The sequence below is a fragment of the Tachyglossus aculeatus genome, chromosome 3 (assembly GCF_015852505.1).
Source record: "Tachyglossus aculeatus isolate mTacAcu1 chromosome 3, mTacAcu1.pri, whole genome shotgun sequence".
Lineage (NCBI taxonomy): Eukaryota > Metazoa > Chordata > Mammalia > Monotremata > Tachyglossidae > Tachyglossus > Tachyglossus aculeatus.
The window spans coordinates 34,730,328-34,757,003 of NC_052068.1; the positions used below are offsets into that span (position 1 = coordinate 34,730,328).

General features: G+C 43.6%; 1 protein-coding gene across 1 annotated transcript in view; it reads left to right on the forward strand.

Moving 5' to 3' along the window:
* Window positions 1–26,676, forward strand: part of LOC119925261 (heparan-alpha-glucosaminide N-acetyltransferase-like) — a 149,864-nt gene that overhangs the window by 52,766 nt on the left and 70,422 nt on the right. Inside the window, exons 10-11 of the mRNA XM_038743363.1 lie at window positions 13,644–13,770; window positions 15,537–15,623. Coding sequence (XP_038599291.1) covers window positions 13,644–13,770; window positions 15,537–15,623 — 214 coding nt within the window. The remainder of the gene's footprint in view (window positions 1–13,643; window positions 13,771–15,536; window positions 15,624–26,676) is intronic.

Consider the following 26,676-nt stretch of genomic DNA (forward strand, 5'->3'; position numbering starts at 1 on the left):
ACCAAGCCCAGACCTTATGGCTTCCTGGGTCTTGGTCTTGCAGGAAGCAACCCCTACTTGGTTGCTAAGAGACCACCTGAACCAGGCAGCTACAAGGCAAAGCATTTGAAAGGATTTTTAATTCTATTCTCCATTTCCCTCTGCTTGCATCTGGGACATCTTTTGGGGATAAGTATCGTGACCCTTTAGCCTACAACACAAATCCATTTATGTCTGCAGTAAAATGCTTTAATGGTTTCTAATAGCAGCAATAATCCTATCACTCTTTAGGTTTCTCTCCATCAAAATCATCCTAGGCACCTTAAATAAAAGACAGTTAAGGCAAATTGGAGTTAGAATTCCGTAGCTTCCACCGTCAGCAAATAGTAGTGGTTCCAGGGCAGGCACATCCTGAGGATTCATTCATTCGGTCAGTCATATTTATTGAGCACTTACCGTGTGCAAAGCACTGTACTAAGTGCTTGGGAGAGCACAATATAACAACAAACAGACACATTCCTGCCCACAACGAGCTCACGGTCTAGAGGAAGCTAAACAGAGCTGCTCCAGTTGTACTGGAAGCTTACTGCAGGCAGGCAACATGCCTACCAACTCTGTTATTTTGTACCCTCCCAAGCTCTTAGTATAGTCCTCTGCACACAGAGTACTCAAAATGATTGATTGATAGATTAATTGAAGCGGGAGAGTAGTAAATTATGACGGTCAGAATTAAGATGGCATTAATTCTCGCTGATCTGGGTCATTCAAAGGGATGATTTCAGCGTCTGTTAAACTCATCGTGCTCAGGAGATCTATCTGCTACTTCTGTTATATGGTACCCTCCCAAGCACTTAGTATAGTGCTCTGTACATAGTAAGCGCTCAATAAATGCCACTGATTGATTGGTAGAAGACAATGGAGTCATGGCAGAAGTTAGCAACTTGTTTATCTGGACCCTAGTCTCATCCTACGGCGGAAAACACAAAAATGTTGCAAGTCGCAGTGTAGGAAGGAGCGTGCTATTTCTCACCTATGTTCATGTCTAGTGAGAACTAGTCATATGCAAAGTTGGCATACCACAACTGCAGGGATTTTTATAGCAGATGATGCTAAATGTCCAGATGGCATCTTCCTTGGCAGCTGCCATCTTGATGCTGGGTACTTGTTTTAATAAGAAATTTGCGAAGTGAAATCTTTAAATATTTTAAATTTCATATAGGTGTCGTCGTGGTGTTCTGTTGATAGATGTTTTAAAAGTGACTGGGTGTAAGCAAGACAAAATGCTGTAACTTCACTAAATGTTGAGGATTAAGACTAGAGGCAAAGAAAATAGGTCTAAAGCTCCGATAAGACTCTGCTTTGTTTTTTATTTTGTAAAAGCGATGTCTGGGCTCACTTGAGTGATCTTTCCACCCCCTGACACAAATCCACTTAGGATGTTTGTCTACCTCCCATGGAGGCACACGGACAAGAAGGAAATATCTCAGTAAAGTGGATTGCTGGCTCACAAAACCATATATCTCTTTATTCCCCAAAGGGCTAACATGCAGACACAAATACCATTAATTCCTTTTAGAAACAGCACTTTGAAAAGAAAAGACTTTCAAATGGTAGGTTTTCTAGTTGAGATTCCAGATCACCCTCGTTTAGAATGTGTTTAATTGATCATATTGATTTAAAAAAAAGGCCTCTGAAGCCTTGGTGCTTTCTTTTTTGGAGGGAGTGGCAAGTCTTTGTAAATAATAAAAGATGAAGATCAGTCCATTGTCCCCAGGGAACAGCCTCCCAAAGCAAGTTATTGCAAGACAAAAATTCCCCTATTTCCTCCTCCTTAGATATTGATCTATATGTTCTCTTTTTTATGATTATTCAGTAACTCTCTCACCAGGAAAAAAAAATCGCCAATTAAAAATAAGGTAAATCAGTATTTAGTTTGCATCTTTCGAAAGGACTTCAAATTATTTTTTAAACAGTCACCAATTTGACAGTCACCGTGAGGTAAATTAATGACGGTCTCCCCATTTTATGGATGGGGTTACTGATGCTCGGAATGGGAGAAAACAAATCACAACCCAAACTGGCGCTTTCTGGTTCCCAGTTCAGAACACTATCAGTGATACTGCTTTCTGGGGAGAGGAACGTTGTTTACTTAATAACTGAAGTAGACGTTCCCACATTTTTGTTGGTGACTGCCTTGATTTTGAGCTGAAAGGGAAAGGAGGAGTGTTGCCTAGTGGAAAGAGCACAATCCCAGGAGTCAGAAGACCTGGGTTCTAATCCCAGCTCTGCCACTTGTCCGCTGTGTGTGACCTTGGGCTTCGCTACTCTATGCCTCAACGATCTCGTCTAAGCCCCACTTTTCCTCATCTCCCGTTCTCTTCTGCATCCCTTTTCTCTTCCCCCCCTCCCCATCCCACAACACTTATCTGTAATTTCATTTATTTACATTGATGTCTATTTACTTGTAGTGATGTCTGTCTCCTAACCTCTGGACTGTGAGCTCACTGTGGGCAGGGATTGTCTCTCTTTATTGCTGTATTGTACTTTCCCAAGCTCTTAGACAGTGCTCTGCACACAGTAAGTGCTCAATAAATACGATTGAATGAATGAATCTATAAAATTGGGATTAAAACTGTGAGCCCCATGTGAGACATGGACTGTGTCCAACCTGATTGTCTTGATTCTACCCTACCCTAGCACTTAGTACAGTGCCTGGCACATAGTAAGCACTTAACAAATACCATTAAAAACAAACAAAAGAACTAAATCAGCTTGCCCTCTACTACCTTTCATTCATTCATTCAATCGTATTTATTGAGCGCTTACTGTGTGCAGAGCACTGTACTAAGTGCTTGGGAAGTACAAGTTGGCCTGTTCAATTCGTTACTCTAACGCCAACTTGTTCGCTGTGCCTCTATTTCATCTATCTCAACTTGAACCTTTTCCCATGTCCTCCCGCTGAGCCCACTGTTGGGTAGGGACTGTCTCTATATGTTGCCAACTTGTACTTCCCAAGCGCTTAGTACAGTGCTCTGCACACAGTAAGCACTCAATAAATACGATTGATTGATTGATTGAACACCCTTCCCCCCAACTTATCTTTTCCCCAGATCACTCTCCCTTCTATGCTGTCTATTCACTTGGATCTATCCCCTTTGGGCACTTGGTATTCACCCTACCCTCAGCTCAGATCACTTATGTACATAACCATAATTTATTTATTTATATTAATGTCTGTCACCCTCTGTAGACTGTAAGCTCACTGTGGGCAGAGAACGTGTCTACCAACTCTGTTGTATTGTACTCTCCCAAGTGCTGAGTAGAGAAGCAGCATGGCTAGAGAAGTAGCGTGGCTTAGTGGAAAAAGCCCGCGCTTTGGAGTCAGATGTCATGGGTTCAAATCCCGGCTCTGCCAATTGTCAGCTGTGTGACTTTGGGCAAGTCACTTCACTTCTCTGGGCCTCAGTTCCCTCATCTGTAAAATGGGGATGAAGACTGTGAGCCCCTGTGGGACAACCTGATCACCTTGTAACCTCCCCATCGCTTAGAACAGTGCTTTGCACATAGTAAGCACTTAATAAATGCCATCATTATTTATTATTATTATTTACTGTGTACACAGTAAGAGCCCAATAAACACCATTGATCAATTTCTTGATTGATATCTATTATTTATTTTAAGTGTGTCTCCCCGTCTACATCGTAAGCTCTTTGAGGGCAAGGAATGTGCCTACCAACTGAGTTGTACTGTATCATCTAAAGCGCCTCCTACAGTGACTGCAAAAAGAAAATGTGCAATAAATGCCACCAGTTGATAATAATAATTATACTTTTGGTATTTATATAATAATAATGATAATTGTGGTATTTGTTCAGTGATTACTATGTGCCAAACACTAGTAAGCGCTTGGCATAGATTCAAGGTAATCAGGTTGGATACAGTCTTTTTCCCACATGGAACTCACAGTCTAAGTAGGAGGTATTTAATCCCCATTTTACAGATGAGAAAATGGAGACACAAAGAAATTAAGTGAGGAAACAGATGAGGAAACTGAGACAAGGAGAAATTAAGGTCACCCAGGGAAGTGACAGAGATGGGATTCGAACCCAGATTCTCTGGCCCATGCAATTTCCATTAAGCCGTGATGTTTCCTTTCCATCCTCTGCTTCACCCAACCATAGGCCATACTTTTGGCCTGACTCTGGCTAAATTGTACAGCTGAGAACCCACATTTGGATGTGGGGGGGGGACACTTGTCAGCTGTGTGACTTTGGGCAAGTCACTTAACTACTCTGTGCCTCGGTTACCTCATTGGGAAAATGGGGATTAAGACTGTGAGCCCCAGGTTGGACAACCTGATCACCTTGTAACCTCCCCAGCGCTTAGAACAGTGCTTTGCACATAGTAAGTGCTTAATAAATGCCATTATTATTATTATTATTATTATGTCACCTTCTGTTTGGTCCATCACTACTGTTAATTCATCTCACCTGCCCGCTCCCAGGTCTACAGGCAGTGGAAAAAAATGGGGTAGATTTCTTAGATATTTAGTTGTCCCTCATAAGCCCTCTGTTGGGTAAGGACTGTCTCTGTGTGTTGCCGACTTGTACTTCCCAAGCGCTTAGTACAGTGCTCTGCACACAGTAAGTGCTCAATAAATACGATTGATTGATTGATTGATTGAAGCAGATGCAATGCATGGTGAATTTCCCTCCTGGGGTCTGTGTCTGAGAAGGCTCAGAAGGGAAGGATTAGGGAAGCAGCATGGCATAGTGGATAGAGCATGGGCCTCGGAGTTGGAAGGTCATGGGTTCCAATCCCAGCTCTGCCACTTGTCTGCTGTGTGACCTTGGGCAAGTCATGCCACTTCTCTGGACCTTGGTTACCTCATCTGCAAAATGGGGATTGAGACTGTGAGCCCCAAGAGGGACAGGGACTGCATCCAACCTGCTTTGCTTGTAATGATAATAATAATAATGTTAGTTAAGCACTTAGTATATGCCAAGCACTTTTCTAAGCACTGGGATAGATAGAAGGTTATCAGATTGTCCCACGAGGTGCTCACAGTCTTAATCCCCATTTTACAGATGAGGTAACTGAGGCACAGATAAGTTAAGTGACTTGTCCAAAGTCATACAGCTGATAAGTGGCAGAGGAGCTGGAATTAGAACCCATGATCTCTGACTCCCAAGCCTGTGCTCTTGCCACTAAGCCACACTGCTCCTCTGTATCCATCCCAGTGCTCAGAACAGTGCCTGGCGCATAGTAAGCACTTAACAAATACCATAATTATTATTACTCAAAGGTGATGGCCATTTTTGGCTAAACTGACCATCCTACTTTCTTTCTAGATTCTCTCCTTGCATATCAATCAATCAATCAGTGGTATTTACTGAGTTATTACTGTGTGCAGAGCACTGTATTAAGAGCATGGGAGAATACAATACAACAGAGTCAGTAGAGACATTCCCTGCCCAAAACAAATTTACAGTATAGAGGAGCTTAATCAATCAGTCACTCAATCACTGGTATTTTTTGAGCACTTGCTGGTTTCAGAGTACTGTACTAACTGCTTGGGAGTTTTGTTCTCTGCCTCCCCCTTCTAGACTGTGAGCCCACTGTTGGGTAGGGACTGTCTCTATATGTTGCCAACTTGTACTTCCCAAGCGCTTAGTACAGTGCTCTGCACACAGTAAGCACTCAATAAATATGATTGATTGATTGAGTGGGTGACAGGATCCCTGACCTGAAGGTGTTTACAGTCCAATGGGATTACACAATCGGTAGCTAACAGAACTTCGTTCACAGAAAGTTGAAATCCAGTATCTTCCAGAAACTGAGAAGTAAGTGAAGGGACACTGTAACCCACCCTGTACTAAGTCAGTACTACTTTGACTGAACTTGATTATGAGGAAATGATACGCCAAAGAAAACCGATAGAGGAAAAGAAGTGCCCTAGATACCAAGGAAAGATAAATGCAGCATGTTTCCTACCTCAGATTGGCCACAACAGAGTACGATAGTCTAATATCTCACTAGGAGGCGGCTAATTAGAAGCCATAAATCACCCAGAATGATGATGACGATGATGATGATGATGATGGCATTTATTAAGCGCTTACTATATGCAAAGCAATGTTCTAAGCGCTGGGGTGGTTACAAGGTGATGAGGTTGTCCCGCGGGGGCCTCACAGTCTTCATCCCCATTTTCCAGGGAACTGAGGCCCAGAGAAGTGAAGTGACTTGCCCAAAGTCATACAGCTGACAAGTGGCGGAGCCGGGATTTGAACCCATGACCTCTGACTCCCAAGCCCGGGCTCTTTCCACTGAGCCACGCTACTTCTCTATTTGAATCAACCAATCAATCAATCGTATTTATTGAGTGCTTACTGTGTGCAGAGCACTGTACTAAGAGCTTGGGAAGTACAAGCTGGCAACATAATGGCTTTTCAAATAATAAAACACTCCGTTTTCTTGCTAATAAGTACCAAATGAAAACACTGGGTTATTGAAAGGAAGCTGCACTCCTCCCTTTAGGACTGGTGACAAAGACTTATGGATGTTTACCGTACTTTCCAAGCGCTTAGTACAGTGCTCTGCACACAGTAAGCACTCAATAAATATGATAGAATGATTGAATACTAGATGAAGACGGGGGTGGAAAGGTGAGCAGAATGGAAACCAGACTTACTATAAATACTGTAAATTTGTCACCTGGTGTTTTGCTGCTAAAACAAAGGAAAATCAACACAGGAGTATCAATCAGTCAGTAGTATTTATTGAGCACTTACTGTGTGCAGAGCACTGTACTAAGCACTTAGGACAGTACAATATAACAAGAGTTGGTAAACATATTCCCTGCCTACAAGCAGCTTACAGTCTGGGGGGAATACAGACATTGCTTAGTACAGTGCTCTGCACAGAGTAAGAGCTCATTCATTCATTCATTCATTCAATCATATTTATTGAGTGCTTACTGTGTGCAGAGCACTGTACTAAGTGTTTGGGAAGTATAAGTTGGCAACATATAGAGACGGTCCCTACCCAACAGTGGGCTCACAGTCTAGAAGGGGGAGACAGAGAACAAAACAAAACATATCAACAAATTAACAAAATAAAAGAAATAGAATAAATATGTACAAATAAAATTAATAAATAGAGTAATAATATTATTAATAACTGTCAGCTGTGTGACTTTGGGCAAGTCACTTATCTTCTCTGTGCCTCAGTTACCTCATCTGTAAAATGGGGATGAAGACTGTGAGCCACCCGTGGGACAACCCGATCACTTTGTAACCTCCCCAGGGCTTAGAACAGTGCTTTGCACATAGTAAGTGCTTAATATATGCCAACATTATTATTATTATCGGACAGGGAAGGAGGGGGGCAAGTACTGGTGAACCAAATGCATAACCACTCCTCCCCTCTCTCTGTCTCCTGGCATGACAACAGTTGTCTAGTGTCCCGAGCAGCGGGAGGGATGAGGCGGGTAAGGCCCAGGCACTTTCATTCATTCATTCAATCATATTTATTGAGCGTTTACTGTGTGCAGAGCACTGTACTAAGCGCTTGGGAAGTACAGGTTGGCAGCATATAGAGACAGTCCCTACCCGACAACAGGCTCACAGTCTAAAAGGGGGAGACAGACAACAAAACAAAACATGTGGACAGGTGTCAAGTCGTCAGAGCAAATAGAATTAAAGCTAGATGCACATCATTAACAAAATAAATAGAATAGTAAATATGTACAAGTAAAATAAATAGAGTAATAAATCTGTATAAACATATATACAGGTGCTGTGGGGAGGGGAAGGAGGGAGGGCGGGGGGGATGGGGAGGAGGAGAGGAAAAAGGGGGCTCAGTCTGGGAAGGCCTCCTGGAGAAGGTGAGCTCTCAGTAGGGCTTTGAAGGGAGGAAGAGAGCTAGTTTGGCAGATGTGTGGAGGGAGGACATTCCAATCAATCAATCAATCATATTTATTGAGCGCTTACTGTGTGCAGAGCACTGTACTAAGCGCTTGGGAAGTACAAGTTGGCAACATATAGAGACAGTTCCTACCCAACAGTGGGCTCACAGTCTAAAAGGGGGAAACAGAGAACAAAACCAAACATACTAACAAAATAAAATAAATAGAATAGATATGTACAAGTAAAATAAATAAATAAATACATAGAGTAATAAATATGTACAAACATATATACATATATACAGGTGCTGTGGGGAAGGGAAGGAGGTAAGATGGGGAGGATGGGGAAGGGGACGAAGGGGAGAGGAAGGAAGGGGCTCAGTCTGGGAAGGCCTCCTGGAGGAAGTGAGCTCTCAGTAGGGCCTTGAAGGCAGGAAGAGAGCTAGCTTGGCGGATGGGCAGAGGGAGGGCATTCCAGGCCCGGGGGATGATGTGGGCCGGGGGTCGACGGCGGGACAGGCGGGAACGAGGCACGCTGAGGAGATTAGCGGTGGAGGAGCGGAGGGTGCAGGCTGGGCTGGAGAAGGAGAGAAGGGAGGTGAGGTAGGAGGGGGCGAGGGGATGGACAGCCTGGAAGCCCAGGGTGAGGAGTTTCTGCCTGATGCTCAGATTGATTGGTAGCCACTGGAGATTTTTGAGGAGGGGAGTAACATGCCCAGAGCATTTCTGGACAAAGATAATCCGGGCAGCAGCATGAAGTATGGATTGAAGTGAGGAGAGACATGAGGATGGGAGATCAGAGAGAAGGCTGATACAGTAGTCCAGACGGGATAGGATGAGAGCTTGAACGAGCAGGGTAGCAGTTTGGATGGAGAGGAAAGGGTGGATCTTGGCAATGTGGCGGAGCTGAGGCCAGGCCAGGCCAGGCCAGGGGGAGAACCTGGGCCAGGGGTCGACGGCAGGACAGGCGATAACGAGTTACAGTTGATTCTCCAGTAAGGCCCAGGGGCCGCTGAGCATTCCGGGGGAAGAACATTCGAGCCGGGTCTGTCTCCCAGAACAGACAGTGACCCAGATGGCCCCTTAAACTCACGTGGGACATGGACTGTGTCCAACCTGATTAGCCTGTACCTGCCCCAGCACTTAGTACAGTGCCTGCTGGCACATAGTCAACACTTTCCAAATGCCATTAAAGAAAGAACCCATCTAGCGTCTGTGTGGGCATAGAAAATATAAGAACAGTCATTATTGGAGCCCGCCAATCTCCACGCATCTCAGGATTCTCTCTCTGACAGTGATAATCGGATTCTTGGAAGAACAACACACTAGTTACCTTCCTTGATGTTCATCCGTCCAACCATCCTAACTTTCCTCTCTATATCCCCAACTATCCCTCTGGTAATTCATTCTGATCCTCTCACTCATGCATTGTGTTGCTCAGTGGAAAGAGCACGGGCTTTGGAGTCAGAGGTCATGGGTTCAAATCCCAGCTCTGCCAATTGTCAGCTGTGTGACTTTGGGCAAGTCACTTAACTTCTCTGTGCCTCAGTTACCTCATCTGTAAAATGGGGAGTAAGACTGTGAGCCCTCCGTGGGACAACCTGATTACCTTGTAACCTCCCCAGCGCTTACAACAGTGCTTTGCATATAGTAAGCGCTTAATAAATGTCATCATCATCATTATTATTATTATTATGCACTGGTCCATCTTTCCTTGAAACTAGCTCACTGTGGGCAGGGAATATGTTTGTTTATTGTTGCATTGTACTCTCCCAAGTGCTTAGTACAGTGTTCTGTACACAATAAGTGCTCAATAAATACAATTGAATGAATGATATTTTCAAAGAGCGGTTTTCCAATAATCAATCAAACAGTGTTATTTACTGAGCACTTACTGTGTGCAGATAGCTGTTCTAAACACTTGGGAGGGTACAGTTCAATAGAGGTGATAGATACGTTCTCTACCCAAAAATACCTCTTGGTCTCCACTCACCTGTGCAAGGAACTGTTTCTTTCAGTGGCACCTGTCACCTCAAACTTCAGAGATTGCCCCTCAACCTAGGTTAATCCAGATACCGTGTTCACCCTCTTCATAGCTTTGAAAACATCCATCATGTCTATTCTCCCTCTTCCCCCTTCCCAACCGGAGTACCCTAATCCTTTCGGTCTATCCTCAGATGGGAACTTCTCCATCTCTTTGACTAAACTCTGCTAGATGTGGAGGATGGGGGTGGGTTTGAGCCTTCTCCTTAGGTCCCAAATTGAAATGTGCCAGGATGGTAGAGGAGCTGAGTGATCATCTCCCACATACAGGCACACTGTCCTATCATTTCCTAATTCTAATTCCAAGTCAGTTGCCAATGAGAAGCAGCATGGCCTAGTGGAAAGAGCACGGGCCTGGGAGTAAGAGGACCTGGATTCTAATCCCGACTCTGCCACTGTCTGCTGCATGACCTTGGACAAGTCGCTTCACTTCTTTGCGCCTGTTTCCTCATCTGTAAAATAGGGATTAAGACTGTGAGTCCCATGTGGGACAGGGGCTATGTCCAACCCAGTTATCTTGTATCTATACCAGTGATTGGCAGAGTATCTGGAACATGGTAAGTGATGAACAAATACCACAATTATTAGTAGTAGTATTAGAAATAATTAGTAAAATTAGTAATGATAATTCTAGGCTTCCAGATGTCCTGCTGCATCAGGCCTGGATGTTGGATCAGTGCAGCAATCCAGTCTTGTGGACAGGGCTCAGTGTATCTTTTTGCTACCCAGACTCACTAAAATTTATTTGTGACTTTTGTTAAGTGCTTGCTATGTGATAATAATAATAATAATAATGGCATTTGTTAAGCACTTATTATGTGCAAAGCACTGTCCTAAGCTCTGGGGGGATACAAGGTGATCAGGTTGTCCCACGTGGGGCTCACAGTCTTAATCCTCATTTTACAGATGAGGTAACTGAGGCTCAGAGAAGTTAAGTGACTTGCCCAAGGTCACACAGCAGACATGTGGCAGAGCAGGGATTCGGACCCATGACCTCTGACTCCAGAGCCCGTGCTCTTTCCACTGAGCCATGCTGTGATAAGCTGTATACTAAGCAATGAGATAGATACAGTACAATCAGATCCCACAAAGTCTCTGCCCCACATGGAGCTCACGGTCTAAGGGGAAGGGAGAATAGATCTTTAATCCCCATTTTACAGGTGAGGAACCGAGGCACAGGAGCATTAAGTGACTCACCCAAGGTCACACAGCAGGCAAGCTGCAGAGCCAGGATTAGAACCCGTTTCTCCTGACTCACGGGCCCCTTCTCTTTCCTCGAGTCCTCTCAAGCGTGCTTCTTTTATTTCTTCTTATTGTCTATCCTAAGCTTTCTAATTAAAAAGTTTAAATGATTATACAATTCTTAATTATTGTGTAATATGTTCATTATATCAGGAATGTAATAGCTCACCCTCCTTTCAGGAGAGAATTGAATTATGTTGTGGGAGGAGGATGACAATAATTTACCACTTTTTTTGTTGAGCTACTCTCTCTCCACTGAGCTCCACTGAACCTTTCTCTTTTGTCACTCATAATTAAAATAAAGAGAAACAAAGAAAGGCATTCTGACCATTCCTGAAGCATCTGCAGTCTTTTGCTGCCATCATCGCTTTCATGGCCATTGCATCAGTTATTATGTTGCAGTGTTGGGCACAAATTGCAATGAAGAAAAGTGTGTAGATACCTTGTATTATCAAATGGGCATGTTACTCTCCTCCTCAAAAATCTCCAGTGGCTACCAGTCAACCTAGGCATCAAGCAAAAACTCTTCACTCTCGGCTTCAAGGCTGTCCATCACCTCGCCCCCTCCTACCTCACCTCCCTTCTCTCCTTCTTCAGCCCAGCCCACACCCTCCGCTCCTCTGCCACCGCTAACCTCCTCACTGGGCCTTGTTCTCGCCTGTCCTGCCGTCGACCCCGGGCCCACGTCCTTCCCCTGGCCTGGAATGCCCTCCCTCCGCACATCTGCCAAGCTAGCTCTCTTCCTCCCTTCAAAGCCCTACTGAGAGTTCACCTCCTCCAGGAGGCCTTCCCAGACTGAGCCCCCTTTTTTCTCTCCTCCTCCCCATCCTCTCCCCCCACCTCCTTCCCCTCCCCACAGCACCTGTATACATGTTTGTTCAGATTTATTACCCTATTTATTTTACTTGTACATATTTACTATCCTATTTATTTTGTTAATGATGTACATCTAGCTTTACTTCTATTTATTCTGATGTCTTGACACCTGTCCACATGTTTTGTTTTGTTGTCTGTCTCCCCCTTCTAGACTGTAAGCCCGTTGTTGAGTAGGGACCATATCTATATGTTGCCGACTTGCACTTCCCAAGCGCTTAGTACAGTGCTCTGCACACAGTAAGTGCTCAATAGATATGACTGACTGACTGAATGAATGAATGAATGTAAATATTTAAATATTTTGTGATGGTGATGATAATGATGACGATGAAGAAAATGTGCTTCCCGCTCACCCCTATTTTGCCACTCTGGGACCCATTGTGAAATCAGCCATTCCTAGTATGCATGAAAAATCATGAATTACAGGCATGAAAGCTTTAGTGGAAAGGCCACCGGCCTGGGAGTCAGAGGGCCTGGGTTCTAATCCTGACTCCGCCACTTGTTGGCTGTGTGACCATGGGCAAGTCACAAAATTTCTTTGTGTCTCAGCTCATTTGTAAAATGGGGATTAAGACTATGAGCCCCACATAGAGAAGCAGCGTGGCTCAGTGGAAAAGAGCATGGGCTTTGGAGTCAGAGGTCATGGGTTCAAATCCCAGCTCTGCCAACTGTCAGCTGTGTGACTTTAGGCAAGTCACTTAACTGCTCTGTGCCTCAGTTACCTCATCTGTAAAATGGGGATTAAGACTGTGAGCCCCCAGTGGGACAACCTGATCACTTTGTAACCTCCCCAGCACTTAGAACAGTGCTTTGCACATAGTAAATGCTTAATAAATGCCATAATAATAATTATTATTATTATTGTATGGGACTTGGACTGTGTCCAACCTGATTAGCTTGTGTTAACACCAGTGCTTAGTACAGTGCTTGGGACATAGAGCTTAACAAATATCATTAAAAATAACAATTTTTTAAAAATCCTCCAGTTCTTTCTCCTTCTTCCAGCTCACAGAGAGGCCAGGATCCAGCCAAGCTTTCAGGCTGTCCAGCCCCTGGACCATCTAAGGGAGCCATCCACTTCTCTGGAAGTCAGGTAGACCTGGCTAAATTATGAGACCCAGAGGCTTGAGATTTTCCTGTAAAATATCTCTGATCTAAACTCTCTGGATTTAAACACACCATTTCCTTTCTTTAGTGCTATTTGTTAAGCACTTCCTATGTGCCAGGCACTGTACTAAGTGCCAGGGTATATATGAGATAGTTTGGACACAGTCCAAGAGTTCCAGTATTTTCCCTTCAGGAAAACGAGGACAATACCCACTGATTTCCAGGCCTGTGCTCTTTCACTAGGCCATGCCGCTTCTTTTGGGTGGTGCTAACAGGCATACTTTGGGAGATGATGGGCATGAGTGGATCAGGGCATACTTCTTGGAAGAGATGGGATTTTAAAAAAGAGTTTTGACCCTGGTTGAGGTGTACCAGTAAAAGGGAAGTGGGGAGATTGCTCCTGGAATAAAGGAGAGTATGTGAAAAGGAACGGAGGCAAGAGGAGAAATCTGAGTGCTGGAATTAATGATTAAAATTTGACATCCACAGAGGCTACCTGGGTCCTGGAGGGATCGGAGATGATGGGAAGTACCCTAACTGCACAGGTGGAGCTGCAGCTTATATCGATAAGTGGCTTCTTGGAGAAAATCACATTTATCACTACCCAACTTGTAAGGTAATCTGGAAGTCTGACCGATCTTAAGTTTAGCTCTGATGAACCTGCTGGGTTCCGGTACTGACGATCTTCGTGTTTTCCTCCTGATCCGTTATCTGATTCATCACGGCCTCAGAGAGGCCAGTTGGGTAGAGACTGTAAACCCAGTTTACTTGGGGTGGCAGACATTCTGACCACCACATGCTACAGACCTTGGATCTTCAAGCTGTGCTTAACTGGGCTTGGGTTTTTGACCCCAGTTATGGAAAAGCAGAAGCTCAGACTCCCCATCAAGGGGCTATCCAGGCTAATAAATTGTTCCCTCTAAGGCATATTTTCAGGTTTGGAGCCTTGTCAGACTCAGCATTCTCTAGTTACCCGTTAATAAAGGGTGACAAAATTAATGTCAAGGGCTCAGGCCCAAGACTGAGCCAGTTGGGCTCACACCCATCTTTCCATTCCCCAGCTGCCAAATTGCTCTTCTCCTCCCTAAATTAGTTTGGCACATCATGGAGTTCATGGTTCCCACCCATTCTGTGGCTAAGGTTTGGGAAGGACAGCAGGACAAGGGCTGCAGGGACCGAATGATCTCTTCCCCCGTCAGTGTCCTGCTCCTGTAGAAGCTGTCGGAATAGGAAATGAGGAAATCAGAATTGGCTGCTGGTGGCCACAGATGTGGTGGTTCCTCCCCCACCATGTTTTAAACAACTAGCTCATTTGAGAGAATATGGGAAAGAAAGCGGAGAAAGCCAAACGCTTAGCTGGAAACCAAAGAAAACCCCCTCCCCAGCCACAATATAGTAATAGAGGTAAAAATATGATTTATTAAGTGCCCCCTTGGTGTAGTGCACTGTGGTAGGTACTGAGGAAGTAGAGAATAAAGAAGAGCCACACTCTCCTCCCAGAAGAACGACACACCCTAAAGAGGGAGACAGACAAAAATTTACAAGCGTGGTCAAAATCAATCAATCAATCAACTGGTGGCATTTATTGAGCACTTACTGTATGCAGTGCACTTTACTAAGTGCTTGGAAGAGTCTATAATACAATAGAGTTCCCTGCCCACAAGGAGCTTACAGTCTAGAGGGGGGAGACAGGTATTAAGATAAATTACAGATATACACATTAGTGCTGTAGGGCTAAGTGTGGGGTGAATATAAAACGCTTATAGAGTACAGATCCAACTCTACAGATGAAAGGGTAACTTAGAAGGGAGAGGGAGTAGGAGAAATAAAGGATTAGTTGGGGAAAGCCTCTTTAAGATGTGATTTTAGAATTTTAGTAAGGCTAGATGTGCTTTTAGTAATTCAATGTACAAGCAAATGAACTGAAGCAGCGTGGCTCAGTGGAAAGAGCCTGGGCTTTGGAGTCAGAGGTCATGGGTTCAAATCCCAGCTCTGCCAACTGTCAGCTGTGTGACTTTGGGCAAGTCGCTTAACTTCTCTGGGCCTCAGTGACCTCATCTGTAAAATGGGGATTAAAATTGTGAACCCCCATGGGGACAACTTGATCACCTTGTAAACTCCCCAGCACTTAGAACAGTGCTTTGCGCATAGTAAGCACTTAACAAATGCCATCATTATTATTTTTATACATATATGTACATATATATCTATGTACATATATATATATATATATACATAGATGTGCTTTTAGTAATTGAATGTACAATCAAATGAACATACATATATATACATATATACATACATATAAGAATGCAGAGGATGGGTAGAAATCAATTCACAAGTCCTAGTTGTGACCCGAAGGTCTCCATCCTTTTGTTTCAGGAACTGTACAAGACAACCGAACCTTTTGATCCTGAAGGTGTCTTGGGCACACTTAACTCGGTGGTGATGGCTTTCTTTGGGCTTCAGGTACGTTGCAACAGTGTGACACTAGTAGAACTGCCCTTCTGACATTTCTTTTTTGTTTTTTTTTTTCACGTGGAGCCATCCAGCTAGGACTGACTTGAATAGCGATTTGGGATGATCTGACCTTTAGGACGAGGCTATTAGTTGGCTTGGATTGATACCAAGTCCCTACTTTCTGAAGATGCAGGAAAAAAAAAAGTAGGTCTGGGCCATTCATTCAAACAATATAGTCCTCGCCAAACCAATGATTTATAACCGTTAGCCTCTGAAGAGATGGTTGAGCTGGGTGAGTCATGGTGGATGTGGGATTTTAATTTCTAAGTACTCCACTTGTGAAGGACCTCACCGGATGCATCGGGGGGAAAGAACAGCAAATAAGTTGAGAACAGTATATCTAGATAACTAATGTACCTGAATCCCTCCCCTCCCACCCCATTCATTATCAGTGGAAAAACACTTATATGTTGAAAGCTCATCAAGCGACTTTCCTATCAGCCGTCAATGGACTGAGATGTGCCAGCTCTCTTCTCTCTGCCTCCTGCCCAAGTTTAAACGGTTAATAGGCAGACTTAAGGGAGCTCCCTCCTTTCATTACCTCTGACTTTACTGAAGCAGCATGGCTTAGTGGAAAGAGCATGGTCTTGGGAGTCAGAGGACGTGGGTTCTAATCCGAGTTCCGCCACTTGTCTGCTGTGTGACCTTCGGCAAGCCACTTAACTTCTCTGTGCCTCAGTTACCTCATCTGTAAAGTAGTGATTAAAACTGTGAGCCCCACGTGGGACAATTTGATTACCCTGTATCCACCCCAGAGCGTAAAACAGTGCTTGGCACATAGTAAGTGCTTAACAAATAACATCATTCAAGTCTTGAACTACAATTTAAACTCTCTTTACAAGTAATTGAGTAAATGAACATCTTTTCCATCGATTTCTATTTGGAAAGGCCAAATGGGAAAAACAGGGTTCGGAATAATAATTATAATAATGATAATAACGGTATTTCTTCAGTGCTTTACTATGTGCCGGGTACTGTACTAAGCGCTGGGGTGGATAATAATAATAACAATGATATTCATTAAGTACTTACTAAGTGCCAGGCACTGTTCTAAGTGCTGAGGTGAATATAAGCATATAGGGTGGATACAAGGAAATAGGGTTGGACAATTTCAAACCCCTGTCCCACAATCTCAAACCCCATTTTGCCGATGAGGTAACTGAGGCCCAGAGAAGTGAAATGGCTTGCCCAAGATCTACAGCAGACAAGTGGCAGAGCTGGGATGCTGCTTCTGATAGGACCTTTGCTTAATTTTGCAGCCAGGCTAGACCTGGGCTGCCCATCAGTGGATTCAGGAAGGAAACAAAGCGTCCTGGGCACCCTCGACCCTAAATTCTCAACTTGAGGAGAACCGCATGTCCAAGGCCTGGAGTTTAGAGTTCAGGTTGGGGTCGGCCAGTTGGCTAAGAAGCTGGCACAAGAGCCTGGGTCACCCTGAGTTAAGAACAGATGGAAGGCAGAGGTTGGAAGAGGGAGAAAGTTGGGACTTCCATGACCGCTGGATGTCTTTAACTTCTTCATTCAATATGAGGAATAAGTGTAGCTTATTCTAGAGTGTAAGCTTATTGTGGGCAGGGAATCAGTCTGTTTATTTTTACACTGTACTCTCCCAAACACTTGGTACAGTTCTCTGCACACAGTAAATGCTCGGTAAATACGATTGATCAAACGAGAAGCATCGAGGCTCAGCGGAAAGAGCCCGGGCTTTGGAGTCAGAGGTCATAGGTTCAAATCCCGGCTCCGCCAATTGCCAGCTGTGTGACTTTGGGCAAGTCACTTCACTTCTCTGTGCCTCAGTTACCTCATCTGTAAAATGGGGATTAAGGCTGTGAGCCCCCCTGATCACCTTGTAACTTCCCCAGCGCTTAGGACAGTGCTTTGCATATAGTAAGTGCTTAATAAATGCCATTTAAAAAAATTATATACAATTTTTTGTGCCCGGATGTACACGCTTTCTAAGTAAGCTAGGCTTATAATAATAATAATAATAATAATGGCATTTGAGCCCCTTCCTTCCTCTCCCCCTCGTCCCCCTCTCCATCCCCCCATCTTACCTCCTTCCCTTCCCCACAGCACCTGTATATATGTATATATGGTTGTACATATTTATTACTCTATTTATTTATTTATTTATTTTACTTGTACATTTCTATCCTATTTATTTTATTTTTTGGTATGTTTGGTTTTGTTCTCTGTCTCCCCCTCTTAGACTGTGAGCCCACTGTTGGGTAGGGACTGTCTCTATGTGTTGCCAATTTGTACTTCCCAAGCGCTTAGTACAGTGCTCTGCACATAGTAAGCGCTCAATAAATACGATTGATTGATTGATTGATTGATTGACTTCTGAAGAAGGATGATTGCTCTATTTCTTGGAAAAGTTGCCATTTACAAAATAGTGAAATTCTCTGGACCTTATTCTGTTACTAATACAACTTTAAGTTCAGAGAGTACCAATCTATAAGGATTTCCCGCTCACTGACTTTACAACTGTTGTTCAGTTATCTCTTGTCCGAGGGGTTTTCAGCTGGGTGAAAGAGCTGAAGCAATCAATGAAGTTTCCCTTAGGATTCCTCATTTGTTGTTAAGTATCCTTTAAAAATCAGATCCCTTTCCCCTCTCCTCTTCTTCCTTTCCCTGTCACTGTCCATATGTGTCTCTGTCTCTTTCTCATAAACACAGACACTCGTAAAATATTGCCTCACTTGCAGGGTCTTTGCTGAAGCCTGTTTCTATTTTTAAATATGAATGGTAAAGTCTCTTAGTGATGAGGTTTTGAAACTCCAGTGCCCGACTTGGAGGTGAACAAAATGTGACCTGTTAGTAGACATCCCTCAGAAAATGCCAGTGTAAGAGGAAAGCAGCTACTCAGGCAGGCTTCGGTCTGTTTCTGCCTCAAATCTGAACCTGAATCTGAACAGAGAAGTTGTGACTCGCCCAAGGCAAGGGGTGGGTCTAGAACTAGAACCCAGGTCTCCTGACCCCCAGGACTATACACTTCCTACTAGGCCACACTGCTTTCCTCTAGTCAGTCAGGCCCCCAATTTTTCCTAACCCACCTAAATGTCTTTTTTATTTTAATAAAGAAATCACTTAGAAAATCCCATTTCTTTTGGGCAGGGAATGTGTCTGTTATAGTGTTGTATTGTATTCTCCCAAGCGCTTGGTACAGTGCTCTGCATACATAAGCACTCATTAATATGATTGACTGACTGACTGATTGTATATATGTTTGTATGTATTTATTACTCTATTTATTTATTTATTTTATTAGTACATATTTATTCTATTTATTTTATTTTGTTAATATGTTTTGTTATGTTCTCTGTCTCCCCCTTCTAGACTGTGAGCCCACGGTTGGGTAGGGACCGTCTCTATATGTTGCCAACTTGTGCTTCCCAAGTGCTTAGTACAGTGCTCTGCACACAGTAAGTGCTTAATAAATATGATTGAATGAATGAATGAATGAATAATTGACTCCCCTGCCCCGTGGCCTATGCCTGCCTCCCACACAACCCCTGTCCCTGGCACCCTAATAATAATAATGATGGCATTTATTAAGCGCTTACTATGCGCAAAGCACTGTTCTAAGCGCTGGGGGGGATACAAGGTGATCAGCTTGTCCCACGGGGGGCTTACAGTCAATCGCCATTTTACAGATGAGGGAACAGAGGCCCAGAGAAGTGAAGTGACTTGCCCAAAGTCACACAGCTGACAAGTGGCAGAGTCAGGATTTGAACCCATGACCACTGACTCCAAAGCCCGGGCTCTTTCCATTGAGCCACGCTGCTTCTCGTGGCTCAGGCATAATAAACATAATAATAAACACAATAATACACATAATAATAAACATAGGTAATAAACATACCTATGCCTGCTCCAGTCAGGACCAGAGGTCAGACCTCCTTCCTATCCTCCCCATCCCCATCCCCTTTATGGAGAGCATAGTGGGGTTTGGGGTAGGGAGGGGTAAGGGAACTACCGCGCTCACCCCAGCCACAGTTGGGGTGACCAGGGCTGAGTTGAGCCTGCCGAGGCCGCAGAGAGAAGGCCTGAATTTTAAAAACGACCTGGGAATCAATCAATCATATTTATTGAGCGCTTACTATGTGCAGAGCACTGTACTAAGTGCTTGGGAAGTACAAATTGACAACACATAGAGACAGTCCCTACCCAGCAGTGGGCTCACAGTCTAAAAGGGGGAGACAGAGAACAGAACCAAACATACCAACAAAATAAAATAAGATAGAAATGTACAAGTAAAATGAATAAATAAATAAATAGAGTAATAAATATGTACAACCATATGTACATATATACAGGTGCTATGGGGAAGGGAAGGAGGTAAGATGGGGGGATGGAGAGGGGGAAAAGAAGGAAAAGAAGTGTCACCTAGTGGGTAGAGCCTGGACCTGGGAATCAGAAAGACCTGGGTTCTAATCCCGGCTCGGCCACCTGTCCGCTGTGTAACCTTGGGCAAGTCACACCACTTCTCTGGATCTCAGGTCCCTCATCTGTAAAATGAGGATTAAGACTGTGAGGTCTATGTGGGACAGGGACTGGGTCCAACCTGATTAGCTTGTATCTACCCCAGCATTTAGAACAGTGCCTGGCACATAGTAAGATTTTAATGAACACCATTATTATTATTATTGTTAAGGAGGTAGCAGTTGTGGGGCTCTCCTTAGAGCCAAAGGGCAGAGGAATGAGTTTTAAAAAATGTTTCTAGGAGAAGGTGAGTCATAATAATAATAATAATAATAATAATAATTGTATTTATTAAGCACTTACTATGTGCAAAGCACTGTTCTAAGCACTGGGGATGTTACAATATAATCAGGTTGTCCCACGGGGGGCTCACATTAAATAATCCCCATTTTTCAGATGAGGTAACTGAGGCGCAGAGAAGTGAAGTGACTTGCCCAAAGTCACACAGCTGACAATTGGCGGAGCTGGGATTTGAACCCATGACCTCTGACTCCAAAACCCAGGCTCTTTCCACTGAGCCATGCTGGGGTGCTGAGCCTGGGGAAAGCAGGGAGAGAGCAGGGCGATACAAGGAAACAAAAAGGCTTAATGAGAGCTTTTTCTATATCACTTGGACAGCTAGCAAAGCTGACCCTCTGATACAAAAAAAAAAAAACCCAGCAGAAGACTTTCCACTATCCTGGCACATTCTCTTCATTACCTACCGGATTCCCATTCTCCTTGCTGCTCCCCCTATTTATAAACAACTCTGAATGTTTATCTTCTCCAGTAAGCTTACATGGGTGAGGAACATATTTTGCTCCTACTGTGCTCTCCCAAGTGCTTTGTACAGTGTGTTGCACTCAGTTGGCCCTCAATAAATACAATTACTACAATTGTCACTAGACTGAGGTTCTAATCCCAATTCTGCCACTTGCCTGCTGTGTGATCTTGGGCAAGTCGCTTGACTTCTCTGTGCCTCAGCTTCCTGGTCTGTAAAATGGGGATGAAATACTTGTTCACTAATAATAATAATTTTGGTATTTGTTAAGTACTTACTATGTGCAAAGCACTGTTCTAAGTGCTGGGGAGGGTACAAGGTGATCAGGTTGTCCCACGGGGGGCTCACAGTCTTCATCCCCATTTTACAGATGAGGTAACTGAGGCACAGAGAAGTGAAGTGACTTGCCCATAGTCACACAGCTGACGAGCGGCGGAGCTGGGATTTGAACCCATGACCTCTGACTCCCAAGCCCGGGCTCTTTCCACTGAGCCATGCTGCTTCTTTGGTCTCCTTAAACTGGGAGCCCCTTGTGGGACAGGGACTGTGTTTGACCTGACTATATTTTATCTATCCCAGCAGTTATTACATTGTTTGGCACATAGCACTTAATAGCAGAATTATCATTATTATTACAATCATCATTTTCATTATTATTACTATTACTAGTTCTATGGGGCTCAAGGGTGCAAAAAGGAAACTGTTTTTCCATGCCAAATGGATGAGACTTCTAATTAATGATGGCATTTGTTAAGTGCTTACTATGTGCAAAGCACTGTTCTAAGCGCTGGACTTCTAGACTGTGAGCCCGTTGTTGGGTAGGGACCATCTCTATATGTTGACAACTTGTACTTCCCAAGCGCTTAGTACAGTGTTCTGCACACAGTAAGCGCTCAATAAATACGATTGAATGAATGAATGAAACTCGACGGAAAATGAAGGGAAACCCAGATTTTCTGATGCATGTCTGGAGCCAATCTCTACAGTTCAAGGTGGAAGCAGTATGGCCTAGTGGAAAGAGCCCAGGCCTGAGAGTCGAGAGGACCTGAGTTTTAATTCCGGCTATGCCACTTGTCTGCTGTGTGACCTTGGAAAAGTCACTTAACCTCACTGTGCCTCAGTTACTTCACCTGTAAAATGGAGATTAAGACTGTGAGCCCATATGGAACATTGACTGTGTCCAAACTAGCTTGTATCATCATCATCATCATCAATCGTATTTATTAAGTGCTTACTGTGTGCAGAGCACTGTACTAAGCGCTTGGGAAGTACAGCACATAGTAATAACAATAATAATAATAATAATGGCATTTATTGAGTGCTTACTATGAGCAAAGCACTGTTCTAAGCACTGGGGAGGATACAAGGTGATTGGGTTGTCCCACGGGGCCTTGCAGTCTTCACCTTCGCCTTGCACCTGTATATATGTATATATGTTTGTACATATTTATTACTCTATTTATTTTACTTGTACATATCTATTCTATTTATTTTATTTTGTTAGTATGTTTGGTTTTGTTCTCTGTCACCCCCTTTTAGACTGCGAGCCCACTGTTGGGTAGGGACTGTCTCTATATGTTGCCACCTTTTACTTCCCAAGCGCTTAGTACAGTGCTCTGCACACAGTAAGCGCTCAATAAATACGATTGATTGATTGATTGATTCATCCCCATTTTCCAGATGAGGTAACTGAGGCCCAGAGAAGTGAAGTGACTTGTCCAAAGTCACACAGCTGACAAATGGGGGAGCCGGGATTCGAACCCATGAAAATGCCACCCCAAAAAGTGCCTTTTGTTTTCTGACAATCAATCGATCAAACAATTGTATTTATTGAGCGCTTACTTTGTGCAGAGCACTGTACTAAGCGCTCGGGAGAGTACAGAACAGAACAAAAGAGTTGGTAGACACGTTCCCTATCACCATCAAACCTCCTCTGGTGACTCCATGCCAGTGTAACCAGGCTCACCACTGGCACGACATTCCTAGAGCACAACGGCATGTGGAACAAACTTTCCTCTGGGACTTAATTAAGCCACTTCACTCATCACCTTTGACATCCTAATCATCACCCCACTGTTTAGTCCATCTTTTATCTGGAGAACCAGGTTGCTCTTTTACTGATTAGAGTCAGAAAGGCGTTCCCGTGACCCCTGCCAGATGAAGGCAAGGAGCCACAGAGGACAAACTAAAATGAAGAGAGTGATAAAAAGAGGAAACGGCAGTCACTGGTGATTCTGGAAAAAGGCTCTCTAGCTAAATGTATCTTGCTCAACTCTAAGTAGGTTGGGATCTAGTACAATGAGTAACGGAGTAGAAGGCCTTAAACCATTTGGCTATAATCTAGCCGCCGCTAAAGACATTTTATTAGATAGCATAATTCATTTTCTTAACGACTTCAGACATCCATCTGAAAGAGCAGAATGCTGATCAACGCCGAACTTGTAGTCAAATTAACCCCTGCTATTTACAAAGGAGACTTCTCAGTGGCCAAAACAGTGCTTTTTTTTGGCATTCATGACTTTTATTAATCCTATGAGCCCTGTCTCATCTCGATATCACCTTTGAAGTCATTTGAAACCAGAGCTGTCGAGGGCACGTTGTGCCCTTCAGTTTGCTCAGCTCCAAAATCTACTTTTTCTTCTACAGAAAAAAAAAATTCTATTTTCTCAATCGATAAAGCCAGGAATTCTCAGGAGTGGAGATGATAAACTATACTGGTTGCAGGAATCTAGATGTCATTCATGTTGAATTCTCATCAGTAGGAAATGACTTTGGCCACTAAATGTCCTTAGTAAAAGAATAATGACAGATGAGAAATCTGGCATGTGCCACCTTTAACTATTTTGCTTTCACTTTGCAGTCTTAAGCACTTCCCCTCTCCAGTTCTATGAAAAATCTTGAACAAATTCCCAAGGGCAGGGAGTTCAACTGTTGCCACACTTGAGTTGAGGACAGTCCCAATTTTTGATGCACTCGGTAACTCATGAAATCTGATCAAGAGAATTTATTCTTGGAGGGTAATTGTTCTGTTGATGATGATGGCTACCAACTCTATTGTATTTTACTCTCCCAATCCCTTAGTACAGTGCTTTGCACACAGTAGGTGGTAAATAAATATCACTGATGGATTGATTGATGGTAAGAAGTTACTTCTAAGTTGGGGCATAAGTGTTTATTTTGTGAGGAACCTGGTTTCTTCATGCAAAGCACCAAGGAGAATCCATCTGCTGTTGTTTTTTCAATCAATCAAATGCATTTTTCAACCAGTGGTACTTACTGAGCCCTTATTGTGTCCGCTAGATTAGTATAGGCAGGAAATGTGTTTACCAACTCTGTTATATTGTAATTAATTAATTAATGATGGCATTTATTAAGCGCTTACTAAGGGCAAAGCACTGTTCTAAGCGCTGGGGAGGTTACAAGGTGATCAGGTTGTCCCACGGGGGGCTCACAGTCTTAATCCCCATTTTACAGATGAGGTCACTGAGGCACACAGAAGTTGTGTCTTGCCCAAAGTCACACAGCTGACAATTGGCAGAGCTAGGATTTGAACCCATGACCTCTGACTCCAAAGCCCATGCTCTTTCCACTGTGCCACACTGCTTCTCTACTTATTTTATTTTGTTAGTATGTTTGGTTTTGTACTCTGTCTCCCCCTTTTAGACTGTGAGCCCACTGTTGGGTAGGGACTGTCTCTATATGTTGCCAATTTGTACTTCCCAAGCACTTAGTACAGTGCTCTGCATATAGTAAGCGCTCAATAAATACGATTGATTGATTGATTGATTGATTGTAATAATAATAATAATAACAGTGGCGGTATTTGTTAAGCACTTAGTATGTGCAAAACACTGTTCTAAGCGCTGGGGGGGGCTACAAGGTGATCAGGTTGTCCCACTTGGGGCTCACAGTCTTAATCCCCATTTTACAGATGAGGTAACTGAGGCACAGAGAAGTTAAGTGGCTTGCCCACGGTCACACAGCTGACAAGTGGCGGAGCCGGGATTTGAACCCGTGACCTCTGACGCCCAAGCCCTCGCTCTTTCCACTGAGTCACGCTGCTTCCCCTAACTCTCCCAAGTGTTTAGTACAGCACTCTGCAAACAGTAAGCACTCAATAAATGTCCTTGATGGATCAGTTAATTACCTTCAAGAGCATGGTGCTCCTCTAAGCACTAGAAAGTATGAGGTTTTGAAAGGGAACCAGAGCCAAGATGAAGTATTTCCTGGGTGGTTACTGGTACAGAGCACTGTATTAAATGCTTGTAATGCTAAATGCTAAATGCTAAATGTAATTTAATGTATTAAATGCACTGTATTAAAAGCCCACTGTGCATTGGAGTAGGTAGGCACAATCCAAGCTCTAAAGGAGCTTACAGTCCATCGGGGCGTCTCTTAAAGGCCATCCTCTGTGCTTCTCCTAGCCTTAGGATCGCTTGCTGGGTAATGGTGAATTCAGCTTTGAGCACTCACGTTGTGCAGAACACTCTATTAAACTCTTGGGAGAATTCGATCAGTGTGGCTTAGGGGAAAGAGCACGGACTTGGGAGTCTGAGGTCATGTGTTCTAATAATAATAATGATAATGGTATTTGTTAAGTGCTTACTATGTGCCCAGCACTGTTCTAAGCGCTGATCCCAGCTCCGCCACCTATCAGCTGTGTGACTTTGGGCAACTCATTTAACTTTTCTGTGCCTCAGTTCCCTCATCTGTAAAATGGGGATTAAGACTGTGAGCCCGCATGGGACAATCTGATTACCTTGTAATGATAATAATAATAATGATGGCATTTATTAAGCATTACTATGTGCAAAGCACTGTTCTAAGCACTGGGGAGATTACAAGGAGGCCTTCCCAGACTGAGCCCCCTCTTTCCTCTCCCCCTCCTTCCCCTCTCCACCCCCCAACCTTGCCTCCTTCCTTTCCCCACAGCACCTGCATATATGTATATATGTTTGTATGTATTTATTACTCTATTTATTTTACTTGTACATATCTATTATATTTATTTTATTTTGTTAATATGCTTTGTTTTGTTCTCTGTCTCCCCCTTCTAGACTGTGAGCCCACTGTTGGGTAGGGACCGTCTCTATATGTTGCCAACTTGTACTTCCCAAGCACTGAGTACAGTGCTGTGTACACAGTAAGTGCTCAATAAATACGATTGATTGGTTGATTGATTACAAGGTGATCAAGTTGTCCCATTTGGGCTCACAGTCTTAATTCCCATTTTACAGATGAGGTAACTGAGGCACAGAGAAGTTAAGTGAATTGCCCAAAGTCACACAGCTGGCAATTGACAGAGTTGGGATTTGAACCTATGACCTCTGACTCCAAAGCCCATGCTCTTTCCACTGAGCCGTCCTACCCCAGTACTTAGAACAGTGCTTGGCACATAGTAAGCGTTTAACAAATACCATCATTATTAATACAATAAAATAGGCCTACAATGCCCACAAGGAGATTGCAGTTTAGCAGATGGTGATCTCTTTTTAATTAATCAATCAATGGTATTTATTGAGCACTTACTGCGTGCAGAACACTGTAACAATCATAATTATGGTATTTGTTAATTGCTTACTATGTGCCAAGCACTGTTCTAAGCACTGGGATAGATATAAGGTAATCAGGTTGTCCCACATGGGGCTCACAGTCTTAAGCTCCATTTTACAGATGAGGTAACTAAGGCACAGAGAAGTTAAGTGACTTGCCCAAGGTCACACAGCAGATAAGTGGAGGAGCCGGGATTAGAACCCA